Source organism: Diadema antillarum, unplaced genomic scaffold (genome assembly GCF_040938485.1).
Source record: "Diadema antillarum isolate AM-2024a unplaced genomic scaffold, OU_Dant_1.0 seq00000491_RagTag, whole genome shotgun sequence".
Lineage (NCBI taxonomy): Eukaryota > Metazoa > Echinodermata > Echinoidea > Diadematoida > Diadematidae > Diadema > Diadema antillarum.
This window is the reverse complement of record NW_027271452.1, coordinates 360,740-379,726: the sequence shown is the minus strand read 5'-3', so window position 1 is coordinate 379,726 and position 18,987 is coordinate 360,740. Positions and strand designations below refer to the sequence as shown.

General features: G+C 38.7%; 1 protein-coding gene across 1 annotated transcript in view; it reads left to right on the top strand.

Annotated features, from left to right (window-relative positions):
* Positions 1 to 18,987, top strand: part of LOC139733801 (protein phosphatase 1 regulatory subunit 12A-like) — a 125,362-nt gene that overhangs the window by 54,304 nt on the left and 52,071 nt on the right. The window contains exons 11-18 of the mRNA XM_071644607.1: positions 187 to 384; positions 5,649 to 5,870; positions 6,590 to 6,660; positions 13,441 to 13,680; positions 15,389 to 15,482; positions 16,550 to 16,606; positions 17,290 to 17,310; positions 18,289 to 18,354. Of these exons, the coding sequence (XP_071500708.1) occupies positions 187 to 384; positions 5,649 to 5,870; positions 6,590 to 6,660; positions 13,441 to 13,680; positions 15,389 to 15,482; positions 16,550 to 16,606; positions 17,290 to 17,310; positions 18,289 to 18,354 (969 nt within the window). The remainder of the gene's footprint in view (positions 1 to 186; positions 385 to 5,648; positions 5,871 to 6,589; positions 6,661 to 13,440; positions 13,681 to 15,388; positions 15,483 to 16,549; positions 16,607 to 17,289; positions 17,311 to 18,288; positions 18,355 to 18,987) is intronic.

The window sequence follows — 18,987 nt, the reverse complement described above, 5'->3', positions numbered from 1 at the left end:
TTTTTTTTTTGGGGGGGGGGGGGACCTGAGCCATCATTACTTCATTATGATAGGTGAAATTTGGGTAAAAAGATAGACTTTCTGAAGTGATAATCTGGAAGTGACTCTCAAGAACAAGCAGAAACACTGTGGGAGAGCATCGTTTTTCCCGTGAATCACGTGCTACTTTCCCACTGCTCCTTGCAGGACAAGAAGACGATGGAGTCCTCAAGTTCCAGCGAGGAGAGCGGCAGCGAGGAGGAGAGCTCGTCCGAGGAGGAAGAAGAGGAAGAGGAGAAGAACAGCGACAAGAACCAGAGTGCAGCGAGGAGGTCGGGAGAGGTCAACAGCAGGCTGGGTAGACCCACTATTACTCCTCAACCAGCAAGCCCTGCAAAGAGAGAAGTAATACTCCTTGTCTTTTTGTTTTCCTTTCGTTTTGTTTCCTTTTCTTTCTTTCCAGTGGAATGATGTATGGAATAACCTCTCCGGAGCTATAGTTGCTTAGCAATAGTGGGATACAGTGCCAGTTGTGTAACTAGAGCAGATATAAGAGTGAATGCTGAAATTTAAAGATCCAAAATGTACTCAATATACTGGAGAAGATTAATGGTTGGTTAATTGTTTTACTGTGAATAAGTATTGCTTAAGAACTTCTTTTTTTTTAATGACAGATTTTGAGTTACAGTAGTAATCTAAATATTGATCGTAAACCCAACTTTAGATGTATTACTTTTTTCAAGTATATTTGATAAGTACTTTCTCATGGTTTAATAAGCATAAACCAAGAGTACGAGACTGGAAATTTAGATTTCATGGGAAGCTCTTTCTTGGTAATATTTATAGGGCAACTTCCACATTATGGTGCAGTGTATCTACCAAAGCAACTTCCTTTTCAGATTAAAATGAGACTGTTGATTACCCAACAGCTGATCAGCCAAGCAGAGAACTCTATGCTCAGGGGAATTCCGTGGAGTATCTTGCTGTATAGAATGTTTTTACCATTTGGTTGGCAGAGAAGTGCGTGTCCTGATATGCTATTCTAGCAGCGGTATCCTTCCGTGGCAAATACATTTTTGTAAAATCAGTTCTCAAAATATTGATGGCAGGTGTAGTATCGTGATGCAAAGCCAAATTGTTTTTCAAAATGAGATCTACACTATTTTATGACTTACCGACTGCTTTATGTCAATTTTTTTTTTTCTGTTTCTCTTCCACTCCAGCTTCTGTATAAAAATGTAAGGCCATGTGGTATTCAAATCCTTATTCACTCAAATGTAGAAAACTGCAAGATAGGCATGTGTGGCTTGTAGTTTGGCACAAAGGCAACTTGTAGCCACACAAACATATACTCAAACCACTCAGTGGCAAGCCACATGGATGAGCATACAAATGCACTCAACCAGTAATGCACTGTGCTCTCCTAGGATCTAGCACAAATGTCTTGTCCAGGATCCACACTTGCTATTTATCAACTTTCCATTACCTTTAATAGTTTATATATATATATTTTTTAACCTCTATCTTACACATAGTCTTTAGATGTCAGGACATATTAACTGGAAATCTACCTTGGCTTCACTGTGATTATTATTATTTTTTTTTTTTTTACTGATACCGACAATTTTATAGTATATAGTAGTTATTAGTACTATTATTTGTTATCAATCTTATTTTTTTTTTGTATGATACTATAAGTAGTAGTAGTAGTAGTAGTAGTAGTAGTAGTAGTAGTAGTAGTAGTAGTGGTAGTAGTGGTAGTAGTAGTAGTAGTAGTAGTAGTAGTAGTAGTGGTAGTAGTAGTGGTAGTAGTAGTAGCAGCAGCAGCAGTAGAAGTTGTAGCAGTAGTAGTAGTAGTAATAGTAGTAGTAGTAGTAGTAGTAGTAGTAGTAGTAGTAGTAGTAGTAGTAGAAGTGGTAGTAGTGATGATAGTATCAGTATATGATAAATGACAAGATGTATAATTGAATGGTAAGGTCACCCAAGAGTGTGAACAGTTGTCATCATTACATACAGTATGTACATTAGGTTTAAAGCTAAGGGTCAGTAGAATGTCACATAGTCTATGCAACAACAGCCTTGTAGTGCCAGAAGTTAAGTCAAGATTATTCACTTTTGCATTCACACAGTCTTCACTCCCCCTTTGTGAAAGATTCAAATGCAACAGTTATTCAGTTGTGTCATATCTGAAAACTAAATGTTGAATTCCGAGATTCTGACTTATATTTCATTTCCAGAAAGAGAGAGAGAGAAAAAAAAAAATCAGTCCCTGCAGTTTTTTTCCCCTGTCCTTATTTTGCTGTTATTTTTCAATTAAGGTACAAGAAAACCCACTCTAATGTTTCCAGTTGAATTTTGAATTCTGATTTAACTATCTGGGATTTGATCCTTTTTGATAAATAATTTGCCGATATGGGGGTTGGAGATGGGGGTAAAATGCTTTTGTATTTTCTGATTTCTTATAAATGAATATGTTCGATATCGTGGTTCAAGTCGTCAAGTCTCTGTAATTTGTAGTTCAATTAACTTTTGAGTTTTGTGCGTATACTCCTGACTGTCATAGACCCATTTATTTCTTCTTCTTTTTTCCGTAATGAAGTTTGATTTAGTGAGCTAAAAGCATGATCTTGTACACCAATTTTGATAACTAATATGAACTAATGTGAAGTGATCAATGTCCTTGAAATACAGGAAGTGTGCATGCTATTTTATTTTCACGTATTTTGTGGATTTATTCAAGACATCTGCACATGTTTTTTTTTCCTGTATTTTTTTTTTTACTTAGCCCTGCACCATTTAGTAGAACAGCAGCAAAATTAGATTATTACAGTGCATATGATATGTTCTTTTTTCCCCATATTTTTAGTGCTCAAGTATATGAATTATATTTTCATTTGCAAAGAAGCTATGATGTGTATTTTCCAGAAGTATTCAAAGTCAGAATTAGTTATGTATATAGAATAATGAATAACTTTTTTTTTCCCCCCGAGAGTTAAAAGGAATTTTTTTTTTCTTTTGTCATATTTTCCTAAATGGTACAGGAGCTAATACCCCAACTGTGCACCACGTAATTCTTATTCTTTACAAGGAAACCCTGCGTCTAGTGATGGTTATTATATTGAGCTTTATTGCCAGTTTTGTCAAATTTGTAAGTTTGACTTTCATGCTACCATGAGCAAAAGTAAATCTATCAGATGTTAATGACTGAGTTCAGTCATCTGCAACGAGTCTTGAAAAAATAGAAAGAAAGAAATTAGCTAACAGTCTCTTGTTTGTATGTATAACAGGTTATAGCTTCAAAGTACAGCGTAAACACTTTGAATCTGGGCTAGAGTACATTGTATGTGCCAGAATATGCCCTGTGTGAGCCATCAACAGCCATTGAGCTATCCTGTTTATGGCTTTCCTTGAACATCGTCCCCTTCTGTTACACTTCATTGGCAGATGTAATCGGCAAATGACCTGTTTTGTACTTAAAGGATCAAACCCGTATTGATTGAGTTTGAGCTGGTCTTAAGGCATGTGCACAACAAAGTGTATTATGCCATTCATGTAAAAAGAATGAATGTAATTGAATTTGTACTAAGTATGTACAGTATGTTCTGAACTATGGGCTGTTCTGAATACACTGACCACTATAACATATTTTGTGGTAATTTAAGTCACAATGCATTCCATTGTAACAGGTGGCTCAAACCCAATTATGGGTGTGACCATTTTTAAGTAGAACACAGATCTACATGCTGGGAGAGTGTCACTGAGCTAGTCACACTGACTTTATAGATATTATATAAAAAGAATGATAGTTATGTGTTACTATGAACCAGTCGATACCTCAGCATGCTGCTGGAAGAAGGCTTTCAACTTGGAACTCAACCTGTTATCACACTTGTGTTCTGTGGTTGAAAATCGTTGTGCATTCCTCGTGTCATGATTACAATGTTTGAAATGTCTTCTCCGCATCATGCACCATTGGCTCTAAAGCAATTTTTAACAGATAGAACTAAATCAAACAAAATCCGGAGGAAAAATTTGAGCCCTCTTCATATCTGTGAACACTATTACAACTGAGTGTGCACATTTTATGGTATGACAGGTTGATGTGTGCAAAGTATGTTCTGTATGTTAAATGAAAATGAAACTTTCCTTGTGCCTGTGGGATGAAAAGCATCAATTTATTAGCAGTTGCTATATCAACACAATATTCACTAAAATTGTCTGTGTTATATGTGAAAAACAACAACATATAATCAACTTATTTGTATGTTTATTTCTCTCCTTTTTTTTATTTTTTATGATGTTGCAATAACTTTACCAGTTTTGTATCTGCTTTCTTGTGCAACAAGATCTTAACACCTTACCAAGAGACAATGTATATAATCTGTTACAGGCGTGTCAAAAACTTTCATCAAGTAACATGATTAACAGAGATAAGAAATCATTTTAGAAATGTGTAACAGATGTTGGTCTTTATTTACCACCTAACTTTAAAGATATAAATCATATCTAATTCCTGCTGAATAATTTCTTCTGTTGGAACAAAATATGAATTCACTGGGAATGGTATAAACTTGTGAAATATATCACCTTGCATAAGATATCATGAAATATTCAGTGTAATGGTTTAGATAACAACTGGATGTGCTATGCAATTCCCTGAGATATTAAGTACCAGTTTAGCCAGAATATTGCACAAATTGCAATGTGCTTTGAGGAAGATAATTTCTGAAGCACATATTTGCATACTAGTAGCTGTCTTTTGCATTGCAGTGCAATTGCTCCATGACACTAGTGAATAAAATTTATAGTCCTGTGGTCTGTTTCATGAAGTCATCACATAAAAGTCTTTACATAAATCTCAGAATGGCCAAAGTCGCTCATATGTAGCTATGACAGATTTCAGAAGAGAAGTAAAATTCATTTCATAAAGTCTCTCGTAAGTTCGTCTTATGAGCAAAAAGTCTCTCGTCAGACTTTCATGAAACAGGCCCCTGGAGCTCCTTACATTGAGGTTCATCATGCAAGGACAGGCTCCTCTGTGTGATATTGTGCACATCTGCTCATGAGAGCTGTCTGAGCTGAGTGGTTGACACCACAGACTCTCAATCTCGAGGTCTCAGGTTCAAGTCCACTGGCAGCAGTGGTTGTTACAGTGGGCAAGACGCTGTCTCCTCATTGCCCATTTACTTTAGAGGGGGTCTTCAACCACTCAATTTGCTCACAAGTATTTTGGTGCTTCCTTTGTGGGTAGGCAAAATAATTCCAAACACACAAACCCACAGTTGTTTAGTAAGTGGCCCTCATTCCTAGTAATCTTCTTAAGATTATTGATTGCAGTAAGTCCAGGAAAATTTGTCATGTCTGCCATCACAGCAGCCATTTTTTGTGATGCCACTGGTTTATCGGCAGAAATACAGCCATAACCACCAAGTCCAGCAGTAATCTTGACTGGTTTTAGGTCGCTATACTCACAACTTTCCAATGCAGTGTTGTAGGGACATGACCTTTTTGTCGTTTCAGTATCTTTCATTGTGTTTGTATGTGCGTTTATATAATAGTTTTTGTTCCCTATGTTCTCTGTCCTTCCTAACCTCTTCCTCTGCCTCCTCTCCCTCTGTCCACCTCCATCTCCTCCTCCTCCTCCCTCTCCTCTTCTTTTGCTCCGATAGATGCCTAGCTTTTCACCCAAGCCCCTCGCCCCTCAGCCTGCTCAGCCCAAGAAAGAGGAGAAGCAGGAAGAGGTCCCCGCTTGGAGGACCGGCCTGCGTAAGACAACCAGCTCAAGTGTTGTCCCCGAACCCAAGAAGACCGAAACGCAGGCTGACAAGCTAGCGCGGTCAGCGTCCACCCCACGAATACCGACCTCCAAGCCTGAAACCAAACCTCCAGCAGTATGTGTACTAATACCTCATTTTGTATAATAATTGTCTGATCAATCAATAATTTAATCAATCAATCAATCAGTTTAACAAATGAACAATCAGAAAGGGCTCCTTATCATTAAGACTTTACTGTCAGCAGTACTTGTTGGTAATCTAGCAGCTTGAATTTCTTGTGTTCATGTTTTGAAATAGTGAAATTGCTCTTCTGTGTAAACTTGTTTTTAAGACACAAATATTGTGTCTTCCCCTCTTCGTTAAATGTCAGCACTTAAAATCTATCCAGTTTGTTCCACAGTTCTGTGTCCGTTTTCCGATGCGCAGGAAATTCCGTTCGTAAACATAAGTTTTGCTGGTTATTAATCCCATGATATTACACTTTTATGATTGTAGAAATAACATGTTTGTATGTCAAGATCTTGTGTCATGTTTTGAAGAAATTAACTAAGCAGTGTTTTTACTTTCTGGTTATACTTTCAATATTACCCTAATTTTTTCATTCTTATTGACTGTATGAAAACTAATTTATTTTTTTTTTAGTTTCACAAATTATAATTTTTTTAAAAACTTCTAATGAGTCTCAAAGGTGGTAAAACGTGAATGTATATGTGAGAAAAAAGGTGAAGTCTTTTTTTTTTTTGTGTGTGTGTGTGTGTGTATAACATACCTGCTATGTTGTATATTTTCATCTCTTCCTTCTCCCTCTCATCTCTTCTCTTTTCCTTCACTAGCCGTGGGAAAACCAACGGGTAGGTCGAACAACCACTCCCACAACCAAACCATCAGATCCAGAACCCAGCAGGTTTGTCATAAAAAGACCGGCAGGTTTCAAGAAGACATTCTGAAACTCCAGCTCCTCTGCAATTTTACAAAACCCATTTTATCATGCTTTCGTGTAGGATATTTCCACATAATATTCATTTATCCATCTACTGTATCTCTCTCTTCTTCTGTTTCATCTCCTCTACAACTTAGTTCTCTTTTTTTTTTCTTTAAGTTTGTTTTTCTTGTGCACATTCACGTTTTTTCGTTGGCTGTCCGGCATAGTAGCACTAGAACTGCACGTAGATGGCTCCCTCTATTGGTGAAAGGGTGGTAAGGATTCTGTGCAGAACACTTCTGTAGCCATAGACGTGCACAGAGCCTATCAGTCTGAAACCTCCACCATCTATGTGCAATTCTTTCTACCTTTGCTAGGTTTCTGTGATATCTATGAATGTCTGCTCTCTCTCTCTCTCAATCTTCCTCTGATGGGAATTGCACATCGAGGGACACTGCTCTCCCGTCAATGCGTGGGACTGAAACAAAGCAAGCAAATATGATTATACAGTATCTCGATGTAAACTTGACGACAAGTGTATGCCTTTGTAGCTTGTTTTATTGAATGAATTGTTTTTTTGTTGTTGTTCAGGTCGATCACATTCGTGGACATGTTTCACAGGAATGTGGAAAATTAGGCTCCATGAAAGCAGTGCTGCTTCTGCATAAATTGAAGGCACTGGAAATTGTGCACAGTTCAATGTGTACTGTCATGACTGTGCAGGGAATGACATTTTTTTTTTGTTTCTGGTGATCCCCTGGATGGGGTGGATGGCGTGTCAATGATTCCATCTCCCTCCCTCTCTCTCTCTTGGCGGAGATTCTTGGAAGTTTGGCGCCAGGTGGTCTGTAGTGCCTGACAGTTGCCGGCTACAAAGCCAGACGCTGTGCTGATTCTCTCGTGGTGTCTGGGCTCACTCCCAGACCTAGTCCACTGCCCACATGTCAATGACAGTGGGATGAGCATTTACTTGTAGTGTACTAAAAAACATATTTCTAACGTGAAAATGACCTAACCTTTTTCTAAAGTATACTTAGCTTTGTATTGCTAGTCAGAATTTTCAGCCATCTGGAAACAAGTCAGTGTGGAAAAAACAGGGAAACAGTAAATTAGGCAATATTCATTGTACTTAGGCATTTATGTTAGCAAAAGATTGAATTTAAGTTGTTTTATTACTAATACACAATTTAATCATGTAATTCATGTTATCAAAAATTATCAGTTAGGTCAAATCATTGCTCCAATAAACCATACTTTCAAAGCACTGAGAAATGTTGTTGTGAACGGCCTAAAGAATAAACACTTGTAGCATTGATCCTTCGGGAACTCTCACCACAAACTGCAATCGAAATGTGATGGTCGATTCAAGAAATGTAGTAACGACACTCGCCTGTTCTCTGCGCATTAGTGGAAAGCAAGCTGGAAGGAAACAACTCTTCAGAGAGATGGAAGCAAGACAGTTTGAGTAAAGCAGAGGTCTGAATCAGAATATAAACATCTTGTTGATTTGGAATCCTCAACATTCTATGACCAGTCATTCATCACTTCAAGACTACCAGCAATGAAAGAATTTATTTCCTCTTTAAAGAAATTAAATGAAATAAACCCCCCCAAAATATATAAATTATGAAATCAAGTATGCTGAATCGTAACTGTATTCGTCCAGGAGATTTGGTATGAGTTGACATTGTCTGGTAATGTCATCGGGCAGCAACAACTGCATGCCATGGTTGGTGATGTGCAAAGAACTGGACCCACACATTGCTCTTTAGCTCATCTGCATTTCTCCTGAAGCAAGCAAACAAGTCAGTGAAAGGCTAATGCAACACTGCTGCACAGGCTATCCCTCTTTGATATGGCATTGAAAGAAATCGAATGGTCTTTCCCCCTTTGTGTGACTGCATCTCCCTGGCTGTTTTCAGTGGGGTCTACATGATAGGCAAGTGCTGTATCTGTAGTCGCACATGACTGGATTTTGGTTGAATATCCAGAGATGTTGTGATGTGACTCAGTGAATGCAATTTATTGAGAGATTTTCAGCAGTTCTTCACGAGATTGTGGACTGCCCCACTTTGTCGATGTCTCCCCCAAGGCATTTAAATCAACTGCAGACTGACATTCACAACTTTCTCAGATGTCTGCCGGGGGAACTGTCCAAGACTCTTGCCCTTTACGCTCTTTCACATCTGCTGTGAAGGTGGTTTGATCCAAAAGATCTGGGATCTTCGACGGACAACACCTTCAGGGAAGGGTTAAGGGGGGACGGAAGCCCACTGCCAACTGGCATCGTCACTATCATCGACAACAGTTGAACTGCCAAAGGGATCCTCCATTCACCAGCGATGAAGAACTGGACCAACTGCTGCTCATGACTGCTCAGGACAAGGAGGGATCGTCCAGATTTTTTCTCCAAAGAAAATTTAAATTTCCATGTTATCATGGTTCTTCCTGCTCTTGGGAGTTCCAGCTTCATCAAGCCATCAGTGAGGAACACGAGATAGCACATTATATGCAGCACAAAAACAAACAAAGCAAACAAGGTCAAAGTTTGAACGCCTTATGAGTATCATTTATGTGTTGGGTCTGAGCCACTGTTGAACAAGCCTGGAGGAAAAAGCAAAAAAGATGAACAAACTCTTTGATTCTTACAAGTCTACACACATTGGCCATCATCTTCATAAGCCCAGTCCAACTCACAGACTTGCTAAATAGAATCCAGTTCCCTTGCTTATCGCACATTTTTATTACAGTTAAGGATATTGAGGGCCTTTTGTTTCTTTATTTGTCCTATGGTAGCTATTCATATTGGTTGCTCATCCAGTAGAAATATACATCCTTCTAGACTAAGTTTTTGAGACACTGTAATGTAAATCGAAAGTAATAAAAAACAGAAGATGAGATTTCCATAAGAAAAAGGACTGCCATAATGTGTGCAGGTTAAAACGAGTAACTAATGAAAGGGTAGGATAACAGTATGTAAACAAGAATAAGGAAATAAGATTATATGTAGTATATCAAGTTAGTTTGTGTAAATGCAGAAGTAGTACTTTTTCACGATGAGTCTTGCTCATTTTCAGCATAACCTAGGAGTCCCGTAAATGTAAGGATATTATTTTAATACTCAAATTCATTTTGCCTGAACTCTCTAATCTTTATCGGCTTTGCTGACCTGCCATTCTTTATGAGCTGATATGCGTAGATGCTGTTAAGTAGGAGAATGTGAAGAGCAGAGAAATTGCTGGTGGTCTTGAGGAGTCGGGCGTACGCAAGGCCATCATTTCTGAAGGTGCCACCAGCGCCGTCAGAAACGGTGGCTGTACGGCATCCGTGAGTGATCTCAGATACCGCGGCGAGCATCTGGGCAGTGTGGTGCGATGTGATTGGCAACTTGTTTGGCGCCGCCGACTGCCAACTGCCAGCCGAGAATGCACCCCCATGGGCAGAAAGGGGATAATCATGACATGACCTCACTCTTCCAGAGACCCTCTGGCATCCTGCCTCAAGCTTCAATTCTAAATTCAAACTAAAAGATGAAAGAAACAATATCATTCCACGTGTACAACAAACAAAAGGCATGCTACTTGCGTTCTCCCCCAGAAAATTGTATCACTCAACATTTAGCAAGTGAGGAGTTCTGGCAGATTTGTAGTTACGATTATGTATTTCCTGCAGATGTGCAATTTCCAAAGCATGAAATTCTACTGCCAATGTGGGACGTAAGTGATCAGGACTCTGTTTAATGGATGTTTGGATTTGACAACACCTAACTTTGAAATGAAGCTCCCTTCCAGACGTATGATCAGCACAATTAATTAAAGCAGACATATGAGATGACAATAACATCGCTCTCTATCTATCTACCTATCTATCCAATTCCAAGGATGCGCAGTAATGTGAGCTTGACATAACTAATGGCTGTACATTCTTTTCTTTCAGCTGTTGAAAGAGATTGTATACAGATGCAAAGCTATGACCACTTTTGTTGTAATTTTCCTGCGTTGCAAGTCTCTACTACTGATTTGGTTTTTACCTTTTTTTTTCTGTTCGTGTTGGATAGATTTACTCGCTGCAGTGTGTTTGGGAATTGTCCCGTCATGTCATGCTTGCCGTAGACTTTCTCTACCTCTCACTAGTACCTTATTTAAGTTTATTGAGTTCACAACCCCAGAACCTCCTACACAAAACAGTTATGTCATTTACAGACATTAAATTTAAAGTTTTCAGGGTATCAAAACTACCTTTCAAATTATTTGTCTAGCTCCATTCAAAACAACTCATGAGGACCAGACTACCTTTCATGCAGATAAAGGCTGCTTCAAATTTCTTAGCATCATTTGATTAGGTTCCATCACAACTGTCTATTGCCATCATGTCTATTCACCTTTTTAGACATTCATTTATTTTTGTCGGAATGACTCTTGACACGAGATCACGGCCATAGTCTGAAATGTTACTCATTTTGGAGTGAATGTTTGCCACAGAACACTGCCATGCATACACCCATGCATTTTACATCATTCACAGAGGATCACCTTTTTTTTTTCCCCCTCTCAAATCCCAACACACTCTGATTCTCCATATCTTTGTTGGGATGGGTTTTAAGCTTCCTACTGTGAACGGGGGGCACTTCGTAACTCTTCAGCTCGCTCTTCTTAATACCATCATATGACTGCGTTAGATGTAATAAATCAACAATAGCTCATAGGCAGTGGGAAAATGTAAGATACAAGACGGATGAAGTTGAAGAACAAAAAAAAAAAAAAAGAACAAGAATCACACACAAATTTTGTCACCAAATATAACGTCAATCCCTTCAGAATAGTCCAGCAAAGTCTTAGCACCTGTTTATTATTGAGCGTGCATCATTGACAATAGCGTTTTTGCATTTAACACAAGTGTCAAACAGAGAAAAAGTAGTTAAATGCAGTGCGTTTATGGATGGGTATGAGAGTTTGTTTATGCGTGTATGCGTGCAGTGGGGTGTGTTCAAATAACAGGATACCACAGTGGAAAATGATGTTACACTGAGTAGCAAGTTTGATGTTGACCTAGCAACACAGATAGAAAACTGACGTTTGTTAAACACCAGTTTCAGCCGAGCCCAATTTTTTCCAGGCAGTGCCAGCCACTGGCCGACCAGTTCCCAAGCCCTAGCTACAACTCACTTCATGTCAGTGGTGTCCATTCTAATCATGCATAACTGTGGTTCATGGGTTCATTAATATCACTTTTGTGTGCCTTATACTACACAAACATTCTCAGCTCTTATCTAGACGTAGAAGACTACCCCATTTTTTACAGTGTACTGCAGCCACAAATACTGTTTATATACTCCCGTAATCTGTTATGCCTCATTATTAGCCATTTCATGTTCTACTGCCCCGTCAACTTGTGTTTTTTTTTCTTCTGAAGTTTCTTTTGTGATCTTTTTACGTTTGTTTTCCTTTTCTCTGCTTGTTTTTTTTTTCTTTTTTTTTAACGTCAATTTTCAAATTTTTCAATATTAATTGTGTTCTGGTGCAGTCCTTGTTCTCTCTAATCTATTTCAATATGTCAGCCAAACGCATCCTCTGCAGCGCTCTCTTCCTCCCTCCCTCTTCTTTCTGTTTCCTTAGGCTGCTTTTTCTCAGCCTGTTTTCTTCAAGATGCGTCCCACTTTTTTTCTCTCCTTTTTTTTTTTTTTCGGGGGGGGGGGGGACTTGATATAGGGAAGGGGAAGAAAAGAAAAAGGAAAAGACTCAATACCAGTATTTGCTGTACATTATCATACTCGTACATAAGCTTGTTTGTGTGGTATTTTATCGTTGTGGTGTTCATCCTGGATGCATTAGTTAGTTTCTGTGCCTGCCAGAGCCTACAGATCGGTGCCGTGCTGGTCTAGTGTGTCAGAAAAGGAAATACATTATCATTTGATTTAGATACTGGAGTCCCCAACTTGGTCATGACTGTGTGAAATGCCTGGATTTCTTGTTTTCTGTTCAAAAAAAAGAAGAAAAAGAGGGTATTGGTAGCTAGATGTTTGCAGTGAGTTAAATTTCAACCATGAAATCAGTGAGTCATTGAGAGATTCTGCTGTTTGAATGGACATGAATAGATTCTCTTGTTTCCCTCGACAGTTATGCTTGACTTTTTGTTTTTCAAAAAACCCAAAACATTCAGTTGGAGTACTTGCATGATATCAGCATGGTAGTGGATTGCTGGTCTTCTTCTTCATGACAGAAGTGAATGCCTCATGATAAATTGTCCTTGTGTACATGGTTGAGTGTGAAGCAATAGCATACAGCCAGACATGACAGGAGCAGAACAGCCAGATTGAAATCAAAACCACATTTTTTTCCCCCTTTTTGAATGAACCCCCAGAAGTTTGGAAGAATAAACGCTCCTGTGAAATTTTGGAACATGCAGTGCCCCACAATCCTTGCCACAGGCAAATGTCAACGGCCAATTACCACAGAATTGTCTTCCTTTCCTGGGCAAAATTTATGACTTAATGAAAGCCACATGCTCTGAGATGTGTAAGAAGTGTAACCCCGTCAAATATAATCTGCCAGTGTATCCAGCTGCTTTCTTTACTCTTCCCATGTACATTATATCAATACCATTCAATATATACGTATATTGCTTCACATGATTTTCTACCATTACATTGTTTATCCTTATATGCTGTGGGTTTGTTTACATCTAACTGGCTCATCTTCCTTCCCCCTTCCTTCATCGACCCTAACCCTCATTTAATCTTCGCCACATGGTCCCTCCACGTAGGGAGGTTGTGCTCCCCTCTCCCCGCGGAAGTGGAAGGCGCCGCATCGCCGCCGAGATAACTACGGAGCAGGATAAGGCCGAGACGGCTCGGGATCGCTCGGCCCGGGACAGAAACACTCTATCAGGGGCCTCCACACCTAGTACTACCACTCTTTCTACCACCGATACCACAACTACCACTACCAATAACAACACCCCAGTTGGTAGTTCCGCAACCACCACTGTACCCATAACCCGAAGGTAACACCCCCATAAGGGTATGGACGACTCACAAGTTTCTTACCATCTCTCTTTCTCTCTTGATAAATTAATCAATATGGGGCACAAAATCTGAGATGCGGTATGTCCATCTCTTATAATATCCCCTCTCATCACTGGCTTAAAGTTGTCTCTTAATTCATTGGCAAAGGTATTTGATTTGATGTTGTTTAGGGCAAAAAAAAAACAAAACAAAAAACAAAGGCGAATGATCTGGTTCATATATTTAAAAAAGGAAGAGGCAGGAATCCTAGTCGTCATGCCTGCTGTCTAGCAGATATCTGAAGACATAGTTCAGATACCACCTCGTAAGTAAAATTTGTCTCTGTATCACTCCCTTTCAATAAATCTACATCCCAGCCACTGTCGATCATGTCTGCGTTAAGGATGAGTGGAAAAATGAATAACTGGAGTTAAGCTTTGGTCTGTCATCATGGGGGACATTTTGTTTACTGAACGCAACATTACATTTGCTCTGCTTTTATGAGCACATGGTGGGTTTTTGCCGCATTTGCATACCACTGCACTCATGTTCCTCTATTTAGTCAAATCAGATTGCATAATTGCATAGCAACAATGTATCTACCCATCTAGTGCAAAGACATCCAAGCCCATGGAATTGGAGAACCAAGAGATGTATTTCCCCCATGCTATCCCCACATGGCCTGTCCCTTTTTCACCATATTCAACCACGTCCTACATCAGAACTGCTGGTCCCCACTCAGCGCCATTGATAGGTTCACCAAGTTAAAGAACCATGTGAAACTCATCGTTTATTACTTTGAATGCAGTTTGATCCGAATTGTTTGCATTTGTTTGCTTGCATTTTTGTGTTTTCTTATTTTTTTTCTTTTGTGAGGGTTCATTTTACATTATTTCTCCCATGACATAGGGAGCATAATGCTACAAATTTAGGACCTCTGTGCTAATTCTTACAAACAAGACTGCAATAGTCTTGTAAAATCTAGAGTACAAAAATGTAAAATAGAGCAAGAATGCTCCTTGTACACAGTCAAAACAGTTCTCTAAACAGTAGCAAGAAGCTATGTACAGTTTGGTTCCACTACTAAGTATGAAATGGAATAAAAGGACCCGTCTTTTATTTTGTCATTGAGGATTAACAGGGTTTGTGTTTTGTATGGACTGTGTTGCATCTCCCTAGGTTTGTCTTGCTGTGGATTTTTTTTTTTCTTGGATACTTGTTATTGGTGTTTTGCATGGTGCAGAGTTTTCCTTTTTGTGTTATTGTCAGCGGTATGTGATAATTACATTGTTACTTAATGTGTTGATAGTATATGTATTACAACTTAAGCATACAATGTATACCATTTCCCCCTTCTTTGAACAATTTTTATAATCATATATCAGTGAAAATGATCACGGGGGAAAATGATCAAAAGGAGAAAAAAAACCAGACTGCTTCTATTTCAAAACCAAATTAATCACACTATGCCACTTCATATTGAATAAATACAGTATCTGTGGTAAAATTATCTTTTAAATCGTTGTTGAATGTCTTTTTCACTTCCAGTTTAAAATATCCTTCTCTTGCAAAAGGGCACATGCTTCCTTTAGGTTCTCTTTTCCTAAATTTGGGCGGGTTGGCTTGTTGTGGGAGGGCCGATATCATCACGGCCGCAGGATCCATTCTAACGGCAGTGCTTTAAAACTTTGTCTTGCATATCTGTAGGGCCAACATCATGACGCCGGGGAAAGATGAGGAGTCGGAAACGCAGCGGAAAGCACGGGCAAAGAGGGAACGATCCACCAGAAGATCCACACAGGTGGGTGACCGATGCCGGCAGAAATGCAGATCATTTTGAAATCTTTGATAATCAACACTTTGTGAGGTCATCAAGTGGTTTCTGTTGGGGTATTTTTAGCGGAGAGGAAGTGTTGAACTGCTGCATTGTTGTTTTTCTTCCATGAAGAGAGTGACTTATGTTGGTGTATATCAGGTGGGTTAGTCAGCTAGTAAGCAATTAGATAAAGAATGTGTGTGATAGTGGGCCATACATAATGTTATGTCCTCACACGGTCAGATCATTCTGGGATGTTTTCCCCACACAAGAACCTTTTCTTGTAAGCAGCTGGCAAAGGATACCAAATGCACGAGTAATGTTATCAATGGATGAAATCTTCACATTCTAAAACAATTCCTCTAACTAAGCAGAGCTCTGTTAATGTATGGTGCATACAAAATCTAAAAAAACTAAGATACAGCGCATGATAAAATTGGGCAAGCACAATGCACTCAGAGGCGCAAAACCTGTGCTAAGTGCGCTGAGGCTTGGTAGTCATGTTGCAAAAGAGACTTCTGTTGAAAATTCATAGTGAAGTTATGTGTTCTCACGAGAATTAATGCAGGATCTGCAAGTTTATCGGCCTCTCGACAGCATTTCAAATCCTTCGTGTGTCCGCGAAAATATCCACTTTTACAGTAGTTGGAAGTGATAGCAAGTGCCATGGCAAGATCTAGAGATATTGAAAGTCAAATTTCCATGGCTGTAGTAAATGAGGAAACACCACACATTACTCTTAATGTCAAGTGAGTGTGTCACTAAGCATAAAGTAACACCATCAAACACGCAAGTGCATAGGGGAAGGGGAAGGGATGACACTTATAATTTGTGCCCAATTACTTTCAATTGTGTATAATTCCGAACCATGAGCAGATCATATATATTGTGGGATATGAGTTCAATTTTTGATGATGCATTCTGTATGAAAAAAGCGTGACTCATCCCTCAGCTATATAGAGGTAAATATTTAATGACTTATCATTTGAGTCGTGTGTCTTTGAATAACACATTGTGTTTCCTTGTTATTTCTCACATCCAATGGCTGACAGGGAGTCTCCGCAGAAGATTTAGAAAGTGCTGTCAGTACCTTGAAAAGCTCAGAGCAGGTGAGAATCATTTTCCCTCTCAGTTATCACAATTTTTCATCGTACATGTAATATAGACGGCTGTTTAACCCATTGAGGACGGGCAAATTTTGCTACGACATGCATTTACCACAGACCCTTGCCAGAGTACACTCAGAACTCGTCCTCAAGGGGTTAAGAAGCATATTAGGCATTTCAACACTTATGGTAAAACTCTGAATGTTTTACATCCAGTACAGCATATTGGATTGTCCATTACATTTTTTTTTTCTTAAATGCTGGTCAAAGATTAGATACAAAGAAGTGTGAGGTTATTGCTCTTCATGCTTTCCAGTCTGTGGGTTTCTGGCACTACATGACTTGAGTCTAATCATTGTTTGCTTGTAACCATCACATCCAAGTTATCACGATGAAACTCCAAACCAGATTCTGGTAGAATTGAGAGCACCATAAAGTTTTCTACAGTACCATGTAAATTTTAAAAATGGCCATTTAGATGTCATTGCTCCAATTAGATGTCAAAATACAGCATTGTAATTAATACTTTGAATTGCTAGATAAAGCAGTCACAAGATAAAGCAGTCACATTAAATGAATTAACCCAATGTTTATAGTTCTGTAGCTCTAAGCGTGATTCGGATAGTTATAACTGTTGATATACATATGAATAATATTCTCCTTTCATTTTTGTTTTATCTGTACAGCCTCAAGATAACAGAGTTGCTGTGAGTATAATTTGCATGTATTAATGTGTGCATTAAAGTTTAGAATGGTGATTGTCTTATAAAGTTAGTCTCAGTGGGTATGAGCCTTTTTGCAATTTGATATCTTGTATTTCAAGTGGGAGAATATACTGTGACTGTTGTCCCAGCTTGTGTTGGTCTGCCTGGGTGCTCTTGTGAGAAAAGAGCAAATATACTTCTGTTTGACTTTCAGTTTCTCAACCCTTGGGTTGTAACCATATGCTCATAAGGCAGAATCATCTAAATATTTCCTTTTCAAAAGGTCATATATTAAAGAGTGTAACTCATTTTAAGATTTGACAGTTGGAATTGTAAACTGTGAAGGGTAATAGTCTACATCAGCATATAGCACACTATTGATGGAATTGCCATATGTCAAGTGTTGAATAAAACTGGAACAATTTTTTCTGTGATTATATATATATATATATATGATTATGCTGGTGTATCCGGCGATAATTTTTTTTTTCGTTACTTTATTTTTTTAAATAATAATTAATTAAATGATATGAGACTCGTGTATGATAGGCTACTTATAATTTGATCCAGGAATACATTTTTGTTAATAGGGAACTTGATCAACTGTTTTTGACACCTAAATATTTCGTAATTGTGTTGTTACAACAAACCACAATTAGCACTTTGATAAGAAATTTTGACACTCTGTCGTTAGAGATTTGAATTTTACAATTCTGGGTGTATTTAGGAATTAAGACACTGAAAATCTGTTTGAAACTACATTGTAGAGTAACACAGATGTGGTAAGTGTAGGCTTATGTAGCGACTGCTGCCCACAGGGAAATCAGTTTTCTGATGATGACTTGTGAAATATGCATGTGATATACCATCTTCAGTCCAGTATACAATATAATAAGATGGGTAGTATGTATGTGTCCCAGTTCAGTATTGGACTGGACGAATCAAGTTATCTCCATTCCTGTTAACCGTATTGACAAGCAGGACAGTAACAAACAAGATCCTCCACGATTGAGACCAAGAATAGCCACAGCCACTGTAGAAAATAAGGTAAAATAAATCCAACCCAGACATCCTTCGCACGTCCACATGCTTCATACATTATATCAGTGCCATGGTGTGCATGTCCAAAGCTGTCAACCAGAGAATGGCCATCTCTCGCTGCTGCTATTATAGTGCAAGTAGCCTCACTGCTGTATGTTGTAGGTGATACCTTTGCAATGAGGGTCTTCCAAGGGGAGGCCAGATGTGAGAATGTGGGGGCTGATGACGCTCCTCAGATGTATTTAATACTGTGCACTATGCTGTATCCACGTCAGTGCCCGCACCCTGTCATTACTCGTTAGCATTCCCAAGCCGCTGATCTGAGACATTTGCCGGGAGGGAATGGCCTGGCCATGAATGTTTGCAAGTCTTTTTCAATGTGCCAGTACCATATAGTCAGTGTGTGTGTGTGTGGTTTGGTTTTTGTTTTCGTTGATCATGTTTTTCAATTTGTAGTGTTTGAGTTGTTTTATTATGTTCATTTGTTTTGTTTGGTAGTAATCAGACACACTTGTGAAAAGAGTATGCAACATTTTGGTGTTTTTTACTTGTAACGGTTCTCTGTTTTGCAACCATGATATATTATAGAATGAGTGAAAGCTTTTAAATTTCCATTTAATCTTTCCTTCTTTTTTTTTT